The sequence below is a fragment of the Leptonotus elevatus genome, chromosome 12 (genome assembly GCF_054856555.1).
Source record: "Leptonotus elevatus isolate MCC_2025b chromosome 12, RoL_Lele_1.0, whole genome shotgun sequence".
NCBI classification, from domain to species: Eukaryota; Metazoa; Chordata; class Actinopteri; order Syngnathiformes; family Syngnathidae; genus Leptonotus; species Leptonotus elevatus.
In genome coordinates this window covers 20,231,114-20,253,545 of record NC_141250.1, presented here as the reverse complement: position 1 = coordinate 20,253,545, position 22,432 = coordinate 20,231,114, and the positions used below count along the sequence as shown (strand labels likewise).

At 39.4% G+C, this 22,432-nt stretch overlaps 1 protein-coding gene across 3 annotated transcripts in view; it reads left to right on the top strand.

The window, feature by feature from the left end:
* The window catches only part of myo1b (myosin IB), a 48,588-nt gene that overhangs the window by 14,762 nt on the left and 11,394 nt on the right, over positions 1 to 22,432 (top strand). For all 3 annotated transcript variants that reach the window (XM_086091016.1, XM_086091015.1, XM_086091014.1), the window contains exons 4-19: positions 2,696 to 2,790; positions 4,193 to 4,297; positions 5,717 to 5,763; positions 7,301 to 7,364; positions 9,410 to 9,508; positions 10,933 to 11,036; positions 11,616 to 11,763; positions 13,223 to 13,341; positions 13,770 to 13,856; positions 14,921 to 14,986; positions 17,894 to 17,998; positions 18,694 to 18,756; positions 18,914 to 19,114; positions 20,016 to 20,242; positions 20,367 to 20,567; positions 21,873 to 21,966. In XM_086091016.1, the coding sequence (XP_085947142.1) occupies positions 2,696 to 2,790; positions 4,193 to 4,297; positions 5,717 to 5,763; positions 7,301 to 7,364; positions 9,410 to 9,508; positions 10,933 to 11,036; positions 11,616 to 11,763; positions 13,223 to 13,341; positions 13,770 to 13,856; positions 14,921 to 14,986; positions 17,894 to 17,998; positions 18,694 to 18,756; positions 18,914 to 19,114; positions 20,016 to 20,242; positions 20,367 to 20,567; positions 21,873 to 21,966 (1,825 nt within the window). The remainder of the gene's footprint in view (positions 1 to 2,695; positions 2,791 to 4,192; positions 4,298 to 5,716; positions 5,764 to 7,300; positions 7,365 to 9,409; positions 9,509 to 10,932; positions 11,037 to 11,615; positions 11,764 to 13,222; positions 13,342 to 13,769; positions 13,857 to 14,920; positions 14,987 to 17,893; positions 17,999 to 18,693; positions 18,757 to 18,913; positions 19,115 to 20,015; positions 20,243 to 20,366; positions 20,568 to 21,872; positions 21,967 to 22,432) is intronic.

The following is a 22,432-nucleotide window of genomic DNA, read 5'->3' as shown; positions in this document are numbered from 1 at the left end:
ACCATTCACATCTGGGCCACATCTGCTAGAAACCAAAATCTTCTGGCCACCCACACTGGCTGCTTTGCCCATGGTCTCTTAATGGATGTATATTGCGTGTGCGTGGGTGTGTGTTTTAGGCTCGGTCAGATCAGCCTCTTCATCCACCTGGTGCCGTTTGCTTGGCTGTTGCAGCAGAGCCAGGCGGATTTCCTGCCTCGCAGGGAAGCCTGATCACTCGCAGATCACAGGCTACTCTCCAGACACAGACTCAAAATAGAAATTGCTGAATATAGCAAAGTTCTGTGCAATGGTTGTCAATTTTGGGAATTGCAAAAGGGGTATTTCACTCTAAATTAAATAGCGTTATAATTGATGTTCATGTCTCTGCGCTAGTCTGGCTGCCCTCCATGAGAAGGGATGTACTTTAACCTCAATGGGAGCAAAGTGTGCAAAATGAGTCCTCACAGGACATTTAGCAGACCCCTCGTATCCCGGTAACAGGAGTTTAGTTGAGAACTGACTGAACTATTTTCTATCGCTGATGTCATGCTGTTGTGGTTTTTGTTCACCGCTGCCACGTGTAAATCCAAATTATAGCCCGTCGTCTGACGTGGAGGGGAAGTGCCAAGCACAACTTATGGTCTTTGGCCTGGATCTTGTCTCAAGACCACATTCCCAACTTCACACACTTTTTCAGATGGCTAAGTGAGATTTTGGTGCCTTGTTCGCTTCTGTTTGATAGTGACCATGGAGCTTTGTAATGCTTAAAAACACACATTTACATTTTTGATGGTAGCATATTTCTGTCATTGATGAATGAATATTGTTCCCATTTACCTTTTTGCTGGGACAAAACGATTAGTTCAATTTAATTTAGGGCTGGGCATTAAATCGAATTAATTATATTAATCGTTGTTTTAAAAATCAAATCGTTAATTAAATAATTGTGGCATTTAAGCACAAACAGATTTTTATTTTTTTTGCCATATCACCCATCCCCTAATTTCATTTATTATTCGAGCTATAATAATATATAATATAATGGTAGTTTACCAAAACTATGCATATAATCCTGGTTGGCTGTGACTCACTTGGAAAGTCCCTGGAATGGACCTCCCACCATTTTTCTTTTTTTTGTCTGGTACTCTAACCCATTTGGCCCACAGTTCTCCCCTTGGGCAGAGTAATTGTATGATGGTTTGCTCATTGTCGAAATCAAGTCAGGCGACAGAAGGCTTTTCACAAAGAAGACATCTGCCACACTGTGCTGCCCTTTTCAGTTGTGGACTAATGTCCTGTGGCAAGTCTTAGAAAAGTGCAAACTGATGAGCTGAGAAAGATTTGAGATTGTATAGCCTAAATGTCACTTGGTAGTCTCAGTAAATTAGTTTTGAATTGTGAGTTTACTTTATACTGTAGTAGAAAAAAAACTGGATTTCCAATTGGGAGAATCCAAAACTAGAAAATTTACTTTGGGTGTTAGATCTTTTTTTTCACCCAACATTCTCGACACTGGGTTCATGCCGACCAAAAACATGCTACAGTACTTTAAGTGATGCCTCCAAATGTCTTGTCTGTTTATATCTAGCCTGTGGTTCCTGGTCTGACCAGGATGGAGATGACCTCTATCCCCAATGCCAGCAAATTGGCATATCAAATTCTTCCAAATTTTAGTTCCACTCACTTAACATATTGGGTTACAGTCTAGGCGTTGTGCAGATCAGCACGTATCCTTGGAGAGAAGTTGAGTTGTCACCTGTCGAATGCATGAAAATATGGTTTGCCACAGTAGAGCCCTACTGGGTGGAATGTCTATCTTGATTTGAGAGAAAGGCCAATTGAAACGCAAATCCACACCACTGTGTGTGGTAAAGGGTGGCGATGGGGGAAAAAGATTGCGTCAGGAGGGAGTTTATTCATTTTCCATGTGCGGGTGGGTTTGTGGATTCTGCTCAGCTCTCCAAGATGCTTAAATGAAGCTATCATCAGCAGTTTCATTTAGACGTTTTAAAACCAATTGTAGCATAGCTACTAAATCAAGAACTCAACCTATAATGTTATACCCATGTATGACGATGTTGATGCATAGTCATTTTTTCCCCCTCAATTCCCTACCTACCTATCTTCTGTTGTTTGAACGCGAAAATGTATGATTAAACTCCACGTTTGATGATTTCAGTAATTGCTAACTTTTATGACACATCGGCCAATGGTTTCAATAAAGTCACAATTGTGTCTAACATTCATGTGTCAAATGTGTTTCTCATCAGAATTCAAACCAGTTGGGACTTAAGAGATCAATATCGCAATGGTTTAGTTAGTACCAAATCTTAAATCTCAACCTGTAGCTAAATAAAGTAACAAGTGACTCCAGTCTGTCTTGCAGATGCGACCTAATTCTGCAATATACTCACATGCTACTGATTAGTTTAGATGCCATTGAGCCTGACACAGCACTGCGACATTTCTCTGAACCTCTTTTTTTTTTGAACATCTTTTAATCGTCACCTTAGCAGGAAATTGAGATTTTAAGATTTTACTCAATGATGAAATAATCAACTAAATATAGTCAAGAATAATGGCCATTCCTTCTCAGGAATGGTGGATTTCATATCAAATCAGTTGAATATTTTCTAAATGTATTTGCATCAATTCGGTGATTATAAACAAATGGCAATTTGTCTTTAATGAGTTTGTACTCTTTGTCCTCCAGTTATGCTTTGGCAGATGAGGCCTACAGGTCACTCAGAGACCAGGACAAGGACCAATGTATTCTCATTACAGGAGAAAGCGGGACGGGGAAAACCGGTAAGAAGCAATTTGCATTACATATTTCTTTTCATTTGCTTGATGTTACATTAACGTTCCTGGGGAATATTTGACTTTGTTTCTTAATTTGTACTCTCTGTGGGGATGTCAAACGTAACCCTACTTAACAAATAGGGTATGATAAGGCATTCACACAGTAGTTTGGATCTGATTATTGCAGTCACTTGTCATAAGGTTCTATATTTCTTATGACGCGAACAGTCTTGAGACCAGGCCTGTAGTTTGTTGGCACATGCCTTCTGGGTAAAAATGTACCTTATCAGCTCAGCTTGTCTTGTTTGGGATGCTCAACAAAGATCTGTCCAAGACTTAGTCATAACCTCCTCAAAGGCAACTGTATCATGGTTCCTATGCAGGAGGCTGCTGTGTCGAGTTAGATCTAATCTACTTTGAAGGTGAGGATTTTTTTTTTAAAGAATTACATGTTTGTTCATGAATTACGAAAACACCTCTGTGAATAGGTATATAATATGTGGATGTCATAAAATCAAAAAGGCAGACAATACAGTTTTATTTCCTTGTGTTAAAGTAAAAACTACACCATGGACAAAATGGATGTTTTTTGCATAATGTGCTTTTAGTTAAATGCTCTTTTGGAAGCCCCCACCCAAGATGCTGGCCAGCAAAATGGAAGCGATAAATGTGGATTTCAGTAATCTCATCGTCCCTGAAGCTTTGTAGTGGAACAAGGCCATCCAAAACAGGCCTGCCCTATAAATATGGGTCATCGACGCTCATGTCTCGCTCGGGGGATTCTTATGCTTCTTGAGCATGTAAATATTATTAGACAATTACAACATGTAAAAGAAATGTATTGCTTGAAAGCAATGCCTGGGAAAGTTGATGTTGCTAACCTGAAACACAATGCAAGTAATCATTGCAGCATGTACTGCATTACTTTGAAAGCTGATGATGATGACGATCATTATCATTTCTGTTTGGCTGCTCCATGTTTACCCACAATCCTGCCTTACCCTGACTCAGCGTTTGATGACCTGCCAGGCTCATTAGCGATCTGTACCATCAACTGATGTCAAGCTCCTTCCTATCCCTTACTGGCACATCCCACAGATCATCACTTCTGGGTCACTGTCCTCTCTCTGGGCAGGAAGGATGGTCTCAATGCCAACTCTTACAAGCTCGTCCCCTTGTTTGGAGCAACACAATCGTTTTTTAAGCACACATCTGGTGTCTCATTGGAGCCAGTTTTTTGCTACTGTTGCTATACATTCTGTCTGATGGATCCACACCCCGTCCCTGATAGGTGCCAAAGCGGATGAGGGAAAGGGGATTTTTTTTTTTTTTAAGGCGTGGAGATTGGAAGATAAGTCACGTCTGGCGACAGAGTAGACTTGATATTTATCTGCGTGTGTTGTTGCAGAGGCCAGTAAGCTGGTGATGTCATATGTGGCAGCGGTGTGTGGGAAGGGCCAGGAGGTGAATAAGGTCAAGGAGCAACTACTGCAGTCCAATCCTGTGCTGGAAGGTGAGTTCGGTGGACGTTCAAGCTCTGTCATGGACTGTCTGTCTAAAATCAAGGGTAGCTCAAAAAACGGGGCTCTTTGCCCAACTTTAAAGATACACTCTTGAGAGATTTATTTTTATTTTTTATTCAATCACTAACACGTGTAATTATATTAATCAGTTATTCTTCAAAAAAACACTTACTTTTACTGAATAAAGATGAACATAATGAACATCATATATCACTGTCCTGATGCTTTTACTTTGCACGAGAACATGAAGATAACTCGTGTAGATTTGATGAAAACTGAAGACACCAAGAAAAATGTTGCAGCAAAGCTACAATAATATTGCTCATTTTTTACAGGGTAGAAAGAAGATTCCTTGGAGTATGTTCTGTATATGTTGCCGCGTGTAAACTGTTGAGTCTTTATTTGAATTCGGTTTGAGTAACCTTAAGATTTCATCTATGTCCAGATGTTTCAAAGCAATAGAACACAATCATGAGAACGTCTCAGATTGGAATCCACTGTGGAGCAGATGAAACAATGGAGACAGCTGGCATAAAAAAATAAAAAAAGGATCAATGTGCAGATGTGGTTTGTCTGCATAGCGCCAGACACACATTACTGTATACTGTACATATTAACCTGTAAATGCATCAGTGTGACGGCAAATCTGAAATCACCTACCAAAAGTGAAAATGTGCTTGAATTGTGCGCCTGTATATTAAATGTGTCTCATTCCTACAAGTAGAGTTGGAATGTGGACAGAGGTATTTTCCGTGGGGGGCAGTGGACAGGAAATGCCCATGAAGGATGAGGCTGTATGCCCGTGTTTTTGTCGCTGCACATCTGCAAGAGTTTAGCTTGGGGGGTTGGGGGGGGGGGGGGGGTAGTACAGTTATCCGGCTTCACACAATGCATCTGTGTGCTCGGCGAATATTCTTTATTTTTGACTTCATGTTAATTTTTCTTCTTTAATGTAATGTCTTTATTTGTGCTCACTGTTTTTCTGCGGCTTTCTGTTTTTCTTGCTATCTGGCACATTCAATTTGTTGCATGCTTTTCCAATGCAATATACAGTTTTTACTATATTTTTTGGTATAGATATGGAGATGTTTTGCTACCTTGTTAAAATTACACTATTGTGATTGAAACATAAAAAAATATTGTTAAAATGTTTATTTTTATTTCACTTAAATTCACATATTAAAGTATTTAGACCTGAATGTGGCGTGACAACAAGGTTCAGGTCGATCAACGCCTGCAAAATCCAAGTGCTTTACTTAATCCATACAGAATTATGGGACCTCATCTGTACAAATGACTGAGTGTGACATATACGGTAATCCTTTTTTTCTGGGCCTTTTTCTGTTCATGAGTGTTTTGACATGCAATATTGTTATTTTATTACTCTTAACTGTTTTCCTACTTTTCAGCCTTCGGAAATGCCAAGACGGTGAGGAATGACAACTCGTCCAGATTTGTAAGTAGCACATTTCGTCAATAGCTTCTCAATAATGGCTTTTCTTTCAACTGTCATTCATGTTTGTTGATGAACATTCTTAATGTGTACCTGTCTTTGAAATAAGTGATCTTATGGGGACCACATTTTTAAGGAAGCACGTTTGTAATAATATACTTGGATTGCTTATTGTATTTATTAAGATGTTACTTACTGTAAGTTTTTGAGTGTCCGACTACTCCCTCACCAGATATGTCTTGATCAGGCTTGAAATGGGTTTAATTTGTACTGTACTGTGTGTATACCCATCTCAAGAATGTCTTTCACAGCAAAAGGCAACAGATGTTTTATGTAAGAAGCAAGCGGTCTCCATGGTTAAAAGTATTTGTGTTCGTTTTTCATACAATGTTTTGGGAAAAACACACTCCCCTATGCTTCTCCTTAGCAGCAGACCTGGAACATGTTTGATATTCTCAAGTGACACACATGAAATGGCTTTTGTAAAAGTCTTTAAGGACACCGTCCCGACAAGTCTTTCACTGGTCATGAACTGATCTTTGGGGCTAAATACTAACAATAAGTAATATTCTTGCCCATGCTCAAACAACACTGTTGTAGTATTCGTGTATCTCTATATATTAATGATCTTTTATTTTTGGGGTGATTATGTTAGCACTTTTTACTGCTATGAATGGAAAAAGTCATGAAGTCGTTTTCCTACCCAGTTCCCATATAGTCTCACAGCCCACATATGCCTAAATCACATTGAATAAATAGCTTATTGCGCAGCTTCTCGGACGTTAGACAACTATTTAATTAGATTTTGTACGCACTTTCCTATAAAATTCAAAGGTTCTCACACCTCATTGAGGTCTTTTGGATGTAGCCGTTGTTTTACCCCTATCCCGTTAAACCGCACTGCTTTAGCACATTAATCACTTAAACAGTAACACTGGCTGTACTGTACATTCCTCCTGAAGTAGACAAAACACCCTTTAGCCAGTATTCAGTTAAGAAATGTACATTTCCATCCCTTTTTTTCAATTATCATGCAATATGAGATAACTAATCTTCATAGCACGTCTATGAAATCATGCCAGTGCTTAGATTTAGACCAGAGTTGTACCCATGCAGGAGTATTATAAAGGATTACGGCCCTGATCTGTTTATATTTAGGTAACCTTGGCATAAACCTTCAGACAAGGTCGTGATGACATCCCACCGGATACCAGATCACCAGACACCCATGCATGATCATGAAACCATCTTTTTTGCATTTTACTGAACATAGTCGCCTTATTGGGGTTGTTGGGAGCGCACTTACCAGCTAAACTTGGACAGTTCTGACCACAAGCTGTTTGTGTAACTTCTGTGACAAAAAGGGGACCTGGAATGGCATTTTTATTTCTATTTACGGCCGAGCAATTGACTGAATTTGGAGGTCTTCAGTTCATACACAGTAAATGAAAAGTCAACATGGTGCCGTTTTTGCCTCCAACAGAGTCACATGCTTAGTTCTGATTCTGCAATTTTGTAACTGGTGATCTGTGACCTACAGGGAAAGTACATGGACATTGAGTTTGACTTCAAAGGTGATCCTCTTGGTGGAGTCATCAGCAACTGTAAGTAACCCGTCCTCATTCTTAAGTATTGCAAAGAAGCCACTCGTAATGCACATGCCATATGAAGAATAAAGATGTCAGCAGTCCATTAAAACTACCGTGCATTCTGTCATGAAACTGTCCAGACTTTGCGTTGTATAGCCACAGATGCTCCACACCAAAGCCAATCTTATACTGAACAAAACACACCCCCTCCGCAATGTGACGCCCCCCTATTCAGTTCTTGTCTCGGTTTTGCTTTTATCTTGCCTCTGTTCACATTGTTTTGTCTGCGCCGGATTCCCCGCCAGAGGTCACAGAAAACAACGAGAGGAGCTTATGTTGGAGGCACAAGTGACTCTCTGTTTGTTGGCCTAAGTTGATTCCAGCGCAAGAGAGTGAGTGTGAGGACAAGCCAGTGACATGTGACTTCTTCAGACAGAGCAGGCTGACCTTTTGGCCGGACAGGTCAATGTGGGTTTTCTCTTAAAGAAGCAATCTATCAGGTCCCTCTTGTTTTGTGTCCTTACACGAGTCATCTACTGTATTTTCTTAGCATTAGTCAGAATGCTTTGTATGGACACAGTGGAAGGATATTTTAGCTCACATGGAGTGTTTCACACTTGTGTATCGCTCCTATCAGCCACTCACTAGTTCTGTTATTGATGTGCTTGAGTTGTGATTCACGGGCCGGGTGATCCCCAGGTCAGTAAATGGCTCTCTACTTGGGCGCACAGCTTTCATTGCATCTGTCCTCCTTGTGCCCACCTACTGGATGAGTCAGTTTAGCTACTCTTGATTTACAAGAGCCCATTTTGACTTCTAAAATGGCGGCCAGTGGCCAATATAAAGAACAGGATTGGGATGGTTCAGGTAAACGATTGGGAACATTGATATTCTGATTAATAGTTATGAAGCAAAATTCAGCCATTTTTATCCATTTCAGGGGGCGGCCATTTTGCCACTTGCTGTCGACTGAAGATGACATTACAGTTGTGCAGGGCTCAGGCAACGACCAATGGTAGCTCACCTGTTTTCTGAAGCTGAGCTGTGATTGGTTGTTACCTGAGACCTGAGCAACATTGATGTCATCTTCAGTCAACAGCAAGTGGCAAAATGGCCACCCCCTAAGATAGATAAAAACAGCTGTATTTTGCTGCTTAACTCATATTCCACTAACACAATATTTAGACCAGTGGGGCTGCATAGAAAATATTATTGTAAAAAAAAAAAAAAATTGTGGGGCTTGTCTTCCCCTTTAGGTGACTTATAGAGCTAACCGTCTGTTGACTTCCTACTTGCACTGTACAACTCAAATCCGCCATCTTGGAGCCTGCCCGGGAGTGTCCGCTATGTCGTCAAGCAAGGCACCACATCTGCTTGTGAACCACCTTAGTCACAAAGTAGCGTCTTTGTATTCTCAAAGAAACATATGCCTCGTTTTAATTGAATAGCGTCCAAGCAAAACATCCCACCAGGGTAAGGAAAGTGGCTAAAAATGACTTGAACCTCATATACATTTTGGATCATGTCTAACCAGAGAAAGGGAATGAATGCTGTCATCCTGCGGGGCAGCTGCCCGTCTCTGTAACTGGTCTTTAATTAAATCAGGCTCAGTCTAATGCGGTGAGCAGATGACCGATTCCCTTTTAATCATGGACTGTTCACACGTACTGTAACTAGGATCTCTACTTAGAATGCTGATGTGCTTTCTTACACGTATACTGAAAAGTGCGCACATAAACAGGAACATGATTACAAACATTGCCTTTGGTCGCCATAACAACCGGACGACATGGTTTGTAATTGAGAAGCTGTACAGTACGGTCCCTCCACACCCTTCCAAGCAAGTTGGACATAAAAAAAACAAAATCTCAATTGTTTTGGTGTACAGCAAAAATAAAGACTGTGTGATTACTTTTGGAGGGCAGATTAGATGGTGAATTTAAGGCTGGTCAACCATGCATTAATGGTTTATCACCTAGTAAAGTAACTGAAGGAAAATGTTAGTTCTTGTTCACTTTATTTTTTGACCACCATTGTTTGTTTTTCCGTCACTTATTTAGATCTGCTGGAGAAGTCCCGTGTGGTGAAACAGCCTCGAGGAGAGAGGAACTTCCACATCTTTTATCAGCTCTTGTCCGGAGCTTCTGATGACACACTCAGTAGGTTTTCAGCATACTTCACATTAAATTGGACTGTGCTTGGAGTCGTGCGTTATATGTGTTATACAGGTAACTCTTTTGCTCCCAAAAACATATAAATACGTTCTATTTTAAATATTACCATTCTCCTAGAGGCTTATTTTTTATTATGTTTTTTTATGCTCGCGTATACAAAAGGCTTTGATGCAGCTCCTTTCCCTACTGTTTTAAACAAATTTGGGAATAATGATGAATAGAACAATAATTGCTGCAAAACAGAGACAGATAGACATATACATATACAAGAGACTCTAATCTTTCTTTTGGTTGGTTCCATGTTTTAGCAATAAACATAGCAATAGAACACAATATTCTGCGGGCCTTGCAAAATCTGTCAAGATCCAGTACAACAGCCGGGAGCGAAGGGGATTGCTTCTGTGAAAATGGCTGAGTTAAGGACTCCACATAAATGGCAGAAATATGCACAACAATACACAGGAATGTTATTTTCAGAGACAACTCTTAAGTCTGTAATTTCAACTTTCTCTTTTCATTAGTTCAATTTGCATGTCAGACGGCAATGATGTGTGTCCTCATTACTTAGGCTTTGAATTCTTTTTTTTCTTTTTTCTTTTTTAATGGACATAGAAGTAACGCAGATTGACCAAGATGTGGCGTGAGCATTGGCAGCCATAGTGCAGCTGGACAAACACTCGAGCAATGCATTAATGGCACCGTCTTCCTGCTTAACAAACACCGCAGAGAACAAAGGGAGGCTGTGAAACCTGTTCCTTGTATTTGCTTTTCCGCGGATGGAGGGCATTGTTTTTGTGTCCTGCACAGGATAAGAACATAATGGCCATTGACTCTAGAGCGCACACACATCGGAGAAGGCTTGATTCAGTTAGTTAACACAGCCGCTGATGAAATCTAGCGTGAGTTTCTAGACAAATCAAAATTTTTTGTTGTGCATAGTGGGAGTCTTAATACTGCCATTTTTCTCTTGGAGTGCGAGTTCACCCGTATTATATCTTGAGATGGTCAAGTCATTTCTTGAAGGAATAGAGCTGAGGATTTTATTCAAGTGGCCGTTGGCTATTTTTGACACTCAACCTTGAGTTTCTGAATAATAATAATTCACTATACTGCTTGACTTGACAAATTGCTCCAGTACATATTCACTGTCTGCCAGGTTAATTAGACGTCAAGTTATTTTTTTTAGTTACTTGTCAATCTTAGGTTTGCATGGTGAGCTAAATGCATGTTTGGCATATTAAGAGATTTTTTGGCAAATATTTTACACTGACAATTTCTCCTCTAATCTTCTGTTGTTCAAGCTGATTTTTTTTTTTATTGGACATCATGCTAATATTTCAAGTCACTAAAATATGAATGTGTATAGCCCAATGTCAGTTGTAATGTTACACCTGATTTGTGTGTAACAGAAAAACTGAAGCTGGACCGGGACTTCAGCAAGTACAACTACTTAAGTCTTGATTCTGCTGTGGTGAACGGGATCGATGATGCCACAAGCTTTAGGACAGTCAAAGTGAGTACAACTTGCAATGTTTCAAGTGGCATTAAACTTCGGCTGAAATATTTCTTTATGCTTTCAAGTATGAGAACTGGCAAAGAGGTACTCACGGTTGAGGCGGTGCGATTTCTTCTTATCATCTCGAAATAACAGACTAACAGTAAAGATGGCGAAAAGCCCGTAGTGGGCTTCCTCACGCAGGCTGTAAAACTTCTGAACATTTAACGGAACCTCATCCTGAAAGTCAGCTAAAGCTTGCCTTAAACGGAGTACGTTGATGTCGATTAGTCATATGCAATGCACTCTGAGGGCATACGCACACTCGGTCATTTGAGCCGTGCCGGACTTGGGCACGGTTCAGTATTGAAGAACATGAAGACAGAATTTGGTCAAATGAATTATTGCTCATTGGTTATCATTATAAATATTCATATTTTTTCGGCAAGTTAAAACAATCTAAATCAGATGTAATTCTCATACTGTATGTTGTGGCGGTGGTAGAAAACATCATCATGGAATTATAGCCTGCCTTCTGTTCTGTTTCGCAGTGCTTAAAGCCTTCATAATCAGACTAATTTTATTTCCCATCCCCAGAATGCGATGCAGATTGTGGGCTTCATGGAGGACGAGGTACAGTCGGTGCTGGAACTGGTGGCAGCTGTCCTGAAGCTTGGCAACATCGAGTTCAAGCCAGAGTCTCGATGTAACGGCACAGACGAGAGCCGCGTCAAAGATAAAAATGGTACGGGTTAATGGACGTTTAACAGCATGGACGGATTGGCACAATGTCCGCTGCTATTTCTGCTCTTTGATCATTTGCAATCATTTGCCTGCTGTTAAGCCACTGCCCCCTATTGGCTCAATATGAATGTCATATGATTGGTGGTCACAAAATACATTACCGTATGCATTTGCTGTGCGTTATCACCATCACAGCTGGTTTCCTGTAATATTGCGTTTACATGTTTCTGCCTTTGGGAAAAGATAATAAATTTTGCGTTTCTGGTTTTTAATGAATAAATCAAACTGGATTTTTGTAGTAAACACCAGACTGCGTTTCGGGGGGGATCAAATGTACACACAGATAATTAAACAGGTCGAATGTAGGTTTATCTTGGAACATTATAGTTCTTTATTAAGGCTTGGTCTCAATTCTAATTTCCTCAATCGATTCAGTTTCGATTCACAAGAGTTCGATTCGATTACAAAAAAAATCTATTCGATTAGATTCACTTCAATACGATATTGATTAATTTTAGAACATCAAGTCTTCTTAAATATCATGGACATGATAAAAACTCCACAAACATTAAATTCCAAATTACATTTTGCAGAAGAAGTAACTGGTTAAACGAATTAATGTTATAATCATTTAAGTTTTACACAAACATTTCATCGCTGCAATGTGAAAAACACTTGTGTCCATTTTTTTCTTCTTCTTCGATTTTTAAGTTTTTGGGAGGTCTGCATTCAGTTTGCATCCCAACAACATAAAAATGTTAGGGTGAAAAGTGTTTTTCACATAGCAGCAACGATTTGCATCAGCAAGGATGAAATGAAAATATTTTCCTAATTCTAATTCAATAATTGTAAATATGAATTAAAAAGACTATTGAATGTTGTCTTAAAGTACTATAAGTCAGGTCTTTCATAAAAGAGAATACTTTTAAATTCATATGAACAGTAAATGTTAAAAAATTAAAAACCCGGCCTTTAAAATTCTATTTTCTTACGAATTTACTGTATGGGGAGAAAAGAGATTAAAAAAATCAATTCAGAGTTTTATGAATCGATGTCTGGCTCGAAATGGAAAATATATTCTATCGATTATTCAATTAAAAACAATTTTTTTTTAACCCAGCTCTATTCTTTATACATATAAATGGATAGACTAAGTTTAGTTTCACTGGAGCATTGCAGAAGTTCTTACAATGGGGACTCATCAGAGTGACCAACCACGGAGATGCTTTGAATGGAAAATACAAATGATCTATATCTGCAAAAATGCCTGAGCACAAGCATATCAGAGGGTGCAATCAGTGGCTGATAAGCAAGCTGGCATTCTTTACCAAACCAGCTTCTTGCCCAGGAGCAAACTGGAAGAAAAAAAAACAAAACAACTACTATGACATGAAAGTCACTGTTTGCCTATTTCTTCCTAATGCTTGCAGTGACTGTTTGTCATTTTGTCTGATGTGCAGATTTAAAAGAGATGTGTGAACTGCTGGGGATCGAACAGGCGGTGCTGGAAAGGGCATTCAGCTACCGCACGGTTGAAGCAAAAGTGGAGAAGGTGTCGACTACCTTGAACGTGGCCCAGGTGAGAGGGAAGGTTATACAGTACATTGAATAGTAATAATGAAAGCAAGACATGTCCCATTTGTGTTAACGCACACACACACACACACGCACACACACACACACACACACACACACACAAACTCGCTCACTCTTCCATGTTTCTCGAGCTGCCACCTCTCATCCATGTCAATGTAACATGGAAAGCTTTCAATTATAGATGAGGAGTATTCCTCTTGGAAATTCATTTGTGGGTCGCATTTTAGAGGTTAGTGGGTTCATGACAGTTACTTGTGCACATAATCTGGATTTTATAAAGCTGCTGTATTCAAATAAAATGTACTATGTTGCTAAAACCGCTGCTTACAGTTAGCCTGGGATGATATCCAGTTATTTGTATTCAGCAAGTTTGTTTTTAATTTCTGTAACATATTGATTTTTTTTTTACAGGCCTACTATGCTCGAGATGCCCTTGCCAAAAATCTATACAGCCGTTTGTTTAGCTGGCTCGTTACGAGGATCAACGAAAGCATAAAAGTAAGAAATGCCCATAATATGATGTAATTCTTATATCGTCGCTGTCTGGTGGAAACCTTGCATGTCCAAATGTGGTTAATTTCACATTTTTCCACAAATTTATACTATTGGTCTTTCCACACGTTGTCTGTATATCAAATAGCTTCAATAAAGCTGTTAATTAATTGTAATGTATGGATATAATATGTATAATGTCAGAAGTGTTGTGAAACTCCGCCTCTTTCATCATTCTGCAAGAACCACCTGGCATTGTGTTGCCTCAAGATTAAAATTCTGAAGGTTTACATTGGATGTCTTTGAGTAACTGTTTTTTTTTTTTTTTATATGTTAATGCTTCAGTGCTTCATTTTAAACAGTTGCCTAGAATTAATTTGTTATCTTCTTTATTTTTCGTGTACAATTATTACCTTTAAAAACACATTTTGCCACTTGCTGTCGACTGAAATTGACATCACAGGTGCTCAGGTAATGACCAATCATGGCACAGTTTGCAAACGCCACCTGACCAAACTCAGAAGGTGAGCCGTGATTGGTTGTTACCTGTTTCCTGAGCACATGGGATGCCATTTTCAGTCGACAGCAAGTGGCAAAATGTGTTTTTAAAGGTATTTAATTGCACATGAAAAATAATGACGTTATCATATTAATTCTAGACAAATAATCTCCTTACTGCTGAAAATGGCTAAATGAGTCAAGTATCCCTTTAAACTGCTTAGTCAGCTCATTTCTCAAAGGTCTTGCGGTCTAAGACCTTTAAGAAAACATTTCGGAAGATTTTGTAACTACGGTTGTTAGTGTTTGTGGAGTATTACAGGCTTTTTCTTTGTCTCGTTAAACTAGTGATTGAATATGATCATCGGGTGGTGTTGATATTTGTGTATATGATAGAAATATAAGCTATGATAGCAACTTGAATCATGCGATGTTTGGTAACTCAAGAGAAAAAGCGATTTTTTTTTTGAGATTCTGCCCAACAGCGACGATATATTTAATACTGCATGAGGGCTGGTTCTGTACCACTTGCCCTCTAAAATTCAAATATTGACAAAATTGTCCGCCTGCAGGCACAAACCAAAACCCGCCACAAGGTTATGGGTGTGTTGGACATCTACGGCTTTGAGATATTTGAGGTAGGAAAACTAAACCTTTCTGTTTTCCTGTCTGTCTGTCTTCGTGTCTGTGTCTCATGAGGACAGAATCTGACTACGCATCCATTTTATCAGCTTTAAAAGGTTTTTGCCCCAGGCTGTTTGTGTGACTGTGTGTGAGTGGTGACATACCTGTGTGAGGAGCTTATCGCCACAACTGTGGGCTGATAAAAGCATATTCATATTGGATTAGTTCAGCTTTACTGCACTCGGGAGTAAAATCCTCTTCCGCCGCACGTTGATTTCAACACTAATATCGGCGTAGCGCAGTAAAACAAACTGACCTTGAAGACGCTGGTCAATACATACTTTCTCATGTACATGTGTACAAGTAAAATTCCGGATATGGAGGTCGTCCACATGTGACCTTTCAAGATTACGAAAAGTATGCAGCGTGAGAATAAGCATAAGAAGGCTGTTATAATTGCCGTTCTTACCGGAATTTCCTTTTGAGTGTTTGATTTGGGCATTTATGGGGTTTTTCTTATAAACATTTACTGTCACTTGACAGTACAAGGTTAAAAATAAGAGCATGCAGAGAAATATTACAATTCTTAGACTTTACTAATGTCTTACCTACCGTGTGAGTGATGGACTATCACACATTCTGACGGAATTTGGTTACATCGACGCTGTAAACATAAATTGAGGCCCCCTTGTATAGAATCGGAAAAGTGAAAAATTATTTCCCATTTGGAATTACAATTATAATACGTAAACAGACTTAATTACTGTAATATCGTTCTGTATTTATTCACAAAGAAAGCAAATCTGTCTTTTTAATTTGTATACAATTGGCAGGCTCCCTCTAGTGGTAAACGAAATAATTAATTAATTAATTAAATTAAACTTTTATTCAATTAGCATTAGAATATAGCCATCATCATTATTCACAAATCTGTTTAAAACACTGGGGGAAAGAGCATTTTTGCAACATGGCCCTAGTTGATCTCTTGTGCTCTGCTACCACCTGCTGGCTGTCTTTGTAATAACTACCATTGCTTTAAGCATTCTCTTCAGTTCAGAGGCTGCTGCCTCAAAGCTTCTGTATGCTCTAGCATTAAAAAAACGTATACAATAAATGTTGGGGACCATTGCAATATTTAAAATAGAACGTTATTATAAATTTTTGGGGAGCAAACGAGTTAATAATCCAGTAATTGTTTAGCGCCAGTGTTTAACTACTGATTTCATCAGCACATATTCTCAGATTTCTTAGTCCTTCATAAAAGCAGACTGATTATCTTTTTCAAAATATATTTGCAAACACTTGCTTTTGCTTAATCAGGTTGGTGAGTATAAGAATCCTTATGTGATATAGATTAATGGTGTGTTTTTTTCTGTCACTAAACAATACCAAATAAGCAGCGACAATTGGTTAATAAACATTAATCAGGAAAAAAAGGGTTTGCAATTAATTTAAATGCAGATTATTTGATTAATCAATGGAATAATCAATTGTAAAAATTGTATTGTGACAGCCCTTGTTCTAGTTCAAACGTGTGTGAGAGGTGCCGAATGGTCTTTATGAATAAATGTTGTAACAAATATTCTTCCCCTTGTTGCACAAATGCCCCCAAACCCCTCATTCATTACGTTCATGTGTTTGTCATGCCACTGCTCATTCCACTTAACTCACTCTCAAGCCGTTCCTCTCCTCTTGATTGTTGTCTTACGTCTTGGTCACCAGAATGCAGTAAGTAACACCAGCCTGCTGTTTGCTGTGCTTAACGCATGCTCTGATCCTCCTAATTCTGCCGCTCACTAAAAAAAATAATAATAATAATTCAGTGGCTCCCGGTGTGCAGCGCAGCCATGTGGCTGTCCAGATGCAAAGGCAACCTTTGCATCAGCTGAGACTTGACATCCACTCTTTTGCCAACAGAGTGTTGTTGTTCTTTTTTTTTTTTTTGTTTTGTTTTTTTTTGCTGTATTGCTCTTTTATTGGGTAACAAAGTGACTCCTCATCTCGTGTAGGGGGTTATGTTATGGGAACTGGTTGAACAAATCATGTGGAGGAGAACTTGAGTTTCAGCTGAATGAGTATTTTGGAAAGCATGTGAAATCTTTTAAGCTAAAACGGGCAACTTGTTCAAAATATAATTTTCATACTCTTAAAAATGAGATTATGACAGAAATTTGTGTGTGTGGGGTGGGGGGGGGATCTTTACATCTCCCAGTTCAGCCTTGTCTGCTGCCACTTGCCTTGCTTTGCTATTGAATGTGCGAGTGAGTTTTTAGCGGTGAAGGTGACTGCGATTTCTCGTTTAAAGGGAAATGGGTCTTTAAATGAGAAGCAGATTACCTTTTTTTTTTTTTTTTTTTTTTGCTTTGTATTCCCACTTCCTTGTCATTGAGAAACCTTGCGATGTCCTTCACTAAATACGCTTCTAACCACCTTTTATTGCTGTAGCAAGTAATGTCTAACCCAACACGCAACCCAATTAGGCCATCTGCCAGGAAGTATGACAATGGGTCATAATTGACACTAGTTATAATTGCCTGTAAATGTTTAACATGCATATAGGAATAGATACTTACAGTATGTGGATTTATCGTAATGGCCCATCTGCTTATACCAGGATGTTTAATAGTCGTTGTAATTCATTGTTTCTATTGCGTAAATGATGATGATGTAGAATCTGCTAATAATAGAAGAAAAATAGCTTGTAGTTTATGACTTGTATGTAAACTAACAGATGTAACTCTGTCCTCAATTATAAGCTTTTCTAATTGGACTATTGCACAGAGTCAGCTAATGTCTCGTCCATTTGTATATTTATGACCGCCTTTTAGTTGAGCAAAAAAAAAAAAAAAAAAAAACTTCAAAATGATAGCCACCAATTAACTTTGGGAAGTAAAATGACTTTTCTGTGCGTGCTCCTATAGGACAACAGCTTTGAGCAGTTCATAATCAACTATTGCAACGAGAAGCTGCAGCAGATCTTCATCGAGCTGACCCTGCGTGAGGAGCAGGAGGAATACATCAGAGAGGCAAGTTTGTGTATTGACACGCAATCTACATATTCACAAAATGGTTTGGGGCCTGGGGGGGGGGCTCAATAGTCACTCTCACTTTATCACATTAACGTTAGCAGGCTTCGTTCAACGTGCCCATGTTAAGGTAGTGCAGTATTTTGTCATGATCCCATCAAGATCTGCTTGTTTCCAAAGCCGAATGTGCGCGAGCGGTGACCCTTAAACTCCTTCCCTACAAACACACGGGCTGATATTCTGGCCACTTTCCAGTGTACTGCATGGGAAAATACCACAAGGCCTGTCGACAGGAGAGAGTCGCACCAATCAGAAAAAAGGCGCTGATGGTCCATCAGTATAAGCCCCGCCTTCTTTGCGCCCAACCCCCTCCAAATGTCTGTCACATTGCTTACATCAACTCTTCCCAGCCCATTTGTTGCTGTGATGTATGGCTCCACATTTTTGTGAAGGTTTCTTTTTAAAGCTAGCTTTGCAAGTTGAGTGGAAATATGTGATGTTGTCCCCACGGTAACAATGCAGGAGTGCGAGAATCTCCCGTTCCAACCTCCCCAAAAGAGACATTTGTTTACACATGTAACGGAAAACGGAGTGCAGAAGAGGGTGTTCTGAGGAATGTTCTTTTTGTGACTGTCATCAAACCATCACTTTTCTTTATTGTCAAGCTATTTGACCTTAATTTCCTTTTGTTGCAGGGCATTGAGTGGACCAACATTGAATATTTCAACAATGCCATTATCTGTGACCTCATTGAGAATGTAAGTCAGATTCCCACTGGTGGAGGAAAAACAAAACAAACATCTCGTCTAGTACTGCAATGAAAAATAGCAGTTTAAGTTTGCGTACTCTCTCTCTCAAAGAAAGAAGTCTTTTAAAGATTGAATCATGCCTCATTTCATGTCTTTACGCCGCCAGAACCAAAATGGCATCATGGCGATGTTAGACGAGGAGTGCCTGCGTCCCGGGACGGTGACGGACGAGACCTTCCTTGACAAACTCAACACGGTCTGCGCTGAGCACCTGCACTTTGAGAGCCGTCTTAGCAAGAATTCAAAGTTCCTCAACGACCACAGCTTGCCTCACAGTTGCTTCCGCATCCAGCACTATGCCGGCAAGGTACCGGATGGGAATCTTTTCCAATGCGTTATTGCTTTTTCAAGTGAATAAAGCAAGCCGATTTAATTAGTATAGTGTAAACTACTAAGCATGTTCAGCCAGAGGTGTCAGAATCATTTACATCACTTGGAGGTTACAGGTTCCCTCAGAGAGGCAGTTATTACTCATAAATATATAATAAAAGAGAAGTAAGACTTCTTACAAGATTCTTTATTGCGTTGAAATTTACGGAGTAAAATCCAAATTTACCTGCGAAAATTCTAACTTTTTTGTAAAAGAAATATGCCCCTTTTTTTTGGGGATAAAAAAAAGATATATACAGTATAACTTGACATTCAACTATCAACAAAAACATTCAAAATTAGATTCATATCATTTGATTAATTGAAACTTTAAAAAAACGGAAAAAAAATCTCTAGAAAGAAATATCAATTGACTTTCAACTATTGATTTTTTTTTTTTAAAGCTTTGAAAAAGGTCAACTTGGTTCTGGGGAAAAGAACAATTGAAAAGGGAAAAAAAATACATTTTTTTTTATATATATAAATCTCCTGTGCAGTTAGGCCTTTAGTAAAATATTTTAACATTTTTGGAGGTCATGCAAGTCTAAATTTTGGTAAATGGTACTTCATATATTTTAAAATGTTAACAATGTTAAAAACAAAAACAGAAATTCAGTCTGAAATAAGCTGTAATGGAAATAGTGAGAGTCACAATTGAATTGAATTTTACAATTTAAGTTCAGTAGAAAAAAGGAAAATAACAAAATTTAGAAAAAACATTTGTGCTTTAGCGGTCCACAATATGTACTAAGCAATTAAAAGGCATCAACGTTTTGCGCGCAAATATTTTCTGTAACGGATAAATGAACCCCCCCCCCCCCCCCCCCCCCGGTGTTAAGGTGCTGTATTGCGTTGAAGGCTTCATGGACAAGAACAACGACCTCCTCTATCGGGACTTGTCCCAAGCCATGTACAAGGCCAACCACAGTCTGATTAAACAGCTGTTCCCCGAGGGCAACCCAGCCAAAGTCAACCTCAAGAGGCCGCCGACTGCCGGCTTCCAGTTCAAAGCATCAGTGGGCACTTTAATGAAGAACCTGCAGTCCAAGAACCCCAACTACATCCGGTACCACCTCAATCTCCATTTCATTTGCTGTACTTTCGTCTCTGGACATTTCTTGCTCTCATGAGTTAAAATTGCGACTACGGCTACGGTACACATTAAAGTCATCCTGCCATGTTTTTGTCAGGTGCATCAAGCCCAACGACAAGAAGGCGCCGCACATCTTCACAGAGTCGCTTGTTTGCCATCAAGTGCGCTACTTGGGCCTGATGGAGAACGTCCGCGTGAGGAGAGCCGGCTACGCCTTCCGGCAAGCATACGAGCCCTGCCTGGAGCGCTACAAAATGCTCTGCAAACGCACCTGGCCGCATTGGAGAGGGCCTGCTAGGTAATGGTCATGTTTATTCACTGGCAGCGGGTGAGGGGAGGGGAGGGGGGTGGCAATTACCGGGACCTTTGCCAGAACCCCTCTGAGGCTTTGAGTGGAAATGTGCAGCAGTGGACTTTAAATAGTCGGTGAGCTTACAGCTACTCCCAGTGGAGAGACTGCGTGACCAGTGCTAATAGTCTGCTGTTGGAGTGGTCAGCTCCCAGGTGGGATTTGTGCAGCTGTGAGACTGTGAATCTGGTTATGCTCTTATAATGGCGCATAATGTTTCCTGCAAATAAATCGTTTTAGAATGGCATGCACATTATTTACTAGCTGATTTTGCAGCATTTCATTCGAGATTTTTTTTTTATCTTGTTCTGTATATCGGTGATGCTAAAAGTATGGTGGGACACCCGCTCCCTCTGGTGGTACATGAGAGTAGTGCTCAATGTTTAATTGGCAGGTCGATTTAAATGACCAAAATCGGACAAGTTTTTCTTTGCTTTGTTGTTTCATGATTTTTTTTAAACATTAACACAGTACATACAACATAAGGCCAGAATAATGACATTCAAACATTACACCCCCCCCCCCCCCCCCACACACACACACACAATTTTTGCAAATTTTTCTCTCTTTTGTCAAGTGAAACCAATTGTAAAGGACACATTATTGTATAAGAGACAAATGTTCTGCTTCTAATTCATTTATTACTCACTGTGGCAACGGACGGTTGTAAAAGTTAGGCGACCCAGAAAAGAGTGATTTTATTCATTATATTTTTTAAATTAAATTAGTATTTTTTTTAGGTATACCTTAAGTATGAGAACTACTGTCCTTTATAATAAATGTTCATATGTTCTCTCTTTACAAAGGTAACACTCAATTTTAACACATTTTGTTCAATTAAAACCTCCAAAACTCAACATTATTGTGTGTATAAAAGCAGAACATGTAATAAAGCTTTTGTATTCGTTATCGCAATGGTGACATATTTATAATATTGTGGCTATAGAGAATTCTGTTGCTTTATCGCACATTTTCTCAGTACAGTTAAAGTAATGTGCATATTTCACTTGGCGCCCTCACATAAGAACATACATTATGCCGCATACTTCACTGATGCAACGTTCCCCTTCTCCGCCACAGCATGTGGAGGCATTTCATGCTTATCAGTCTTTGCCTTTGTCGGTAAATCTAATTCCTATCTTGGTACACACTCACCATTTCCGCAGTCAGCCTTGTTTGCTTCTGTTCAACTGTAATATATTCATTCATCCTTTATGAGCAGTGACATTCTTTTTTTTTTTTTTCCCCCAATAGGGAGGGAGTCGAAGTCCTAATGTCAGATCTTCAGGTTCCCACTGAAGAATTCTCCTACGGCCGCTCTAAAATCTTCATCAGGAATCCACGAACGGTAAAAGCTGCAGCACAAGCAGAAAAGCACCGCTGCAACCCTCGTGGGGATTTTGTGTGTGTATGTTTTGCCGTGCGTGCTTGAATGTCAAAAGGTTGTTCCCGGCTGTTTTCACACAATGTTTGTGAAGGTGGCGTTCCGGCCCCCTACTTAACGTTTTGCCTTCAACCAAACACATGCTTCCATTTAGCCGTCCCGTCTTACATGGGAAACGAGCTGCTTGAATCGGCACTTGGAGGCTCTTTAACTGCTCAAGCATGTGCCATTTAGTGACTTTTTGCTCTCCAGCAAAATACTTGGAAAAAGTGCCATTTACTTCGTGTGTGTGTATTTTATTTTTTTAAATCGGGAGTATTATGAAATAGAATAAAAGAAAATAAAAAGATTATTCTTTGTCCAAGCCTGCACCGATGGCTTCTGTATATTGCTGTTAATGTTTAAAAACAATTAAGGATGTATACATGAT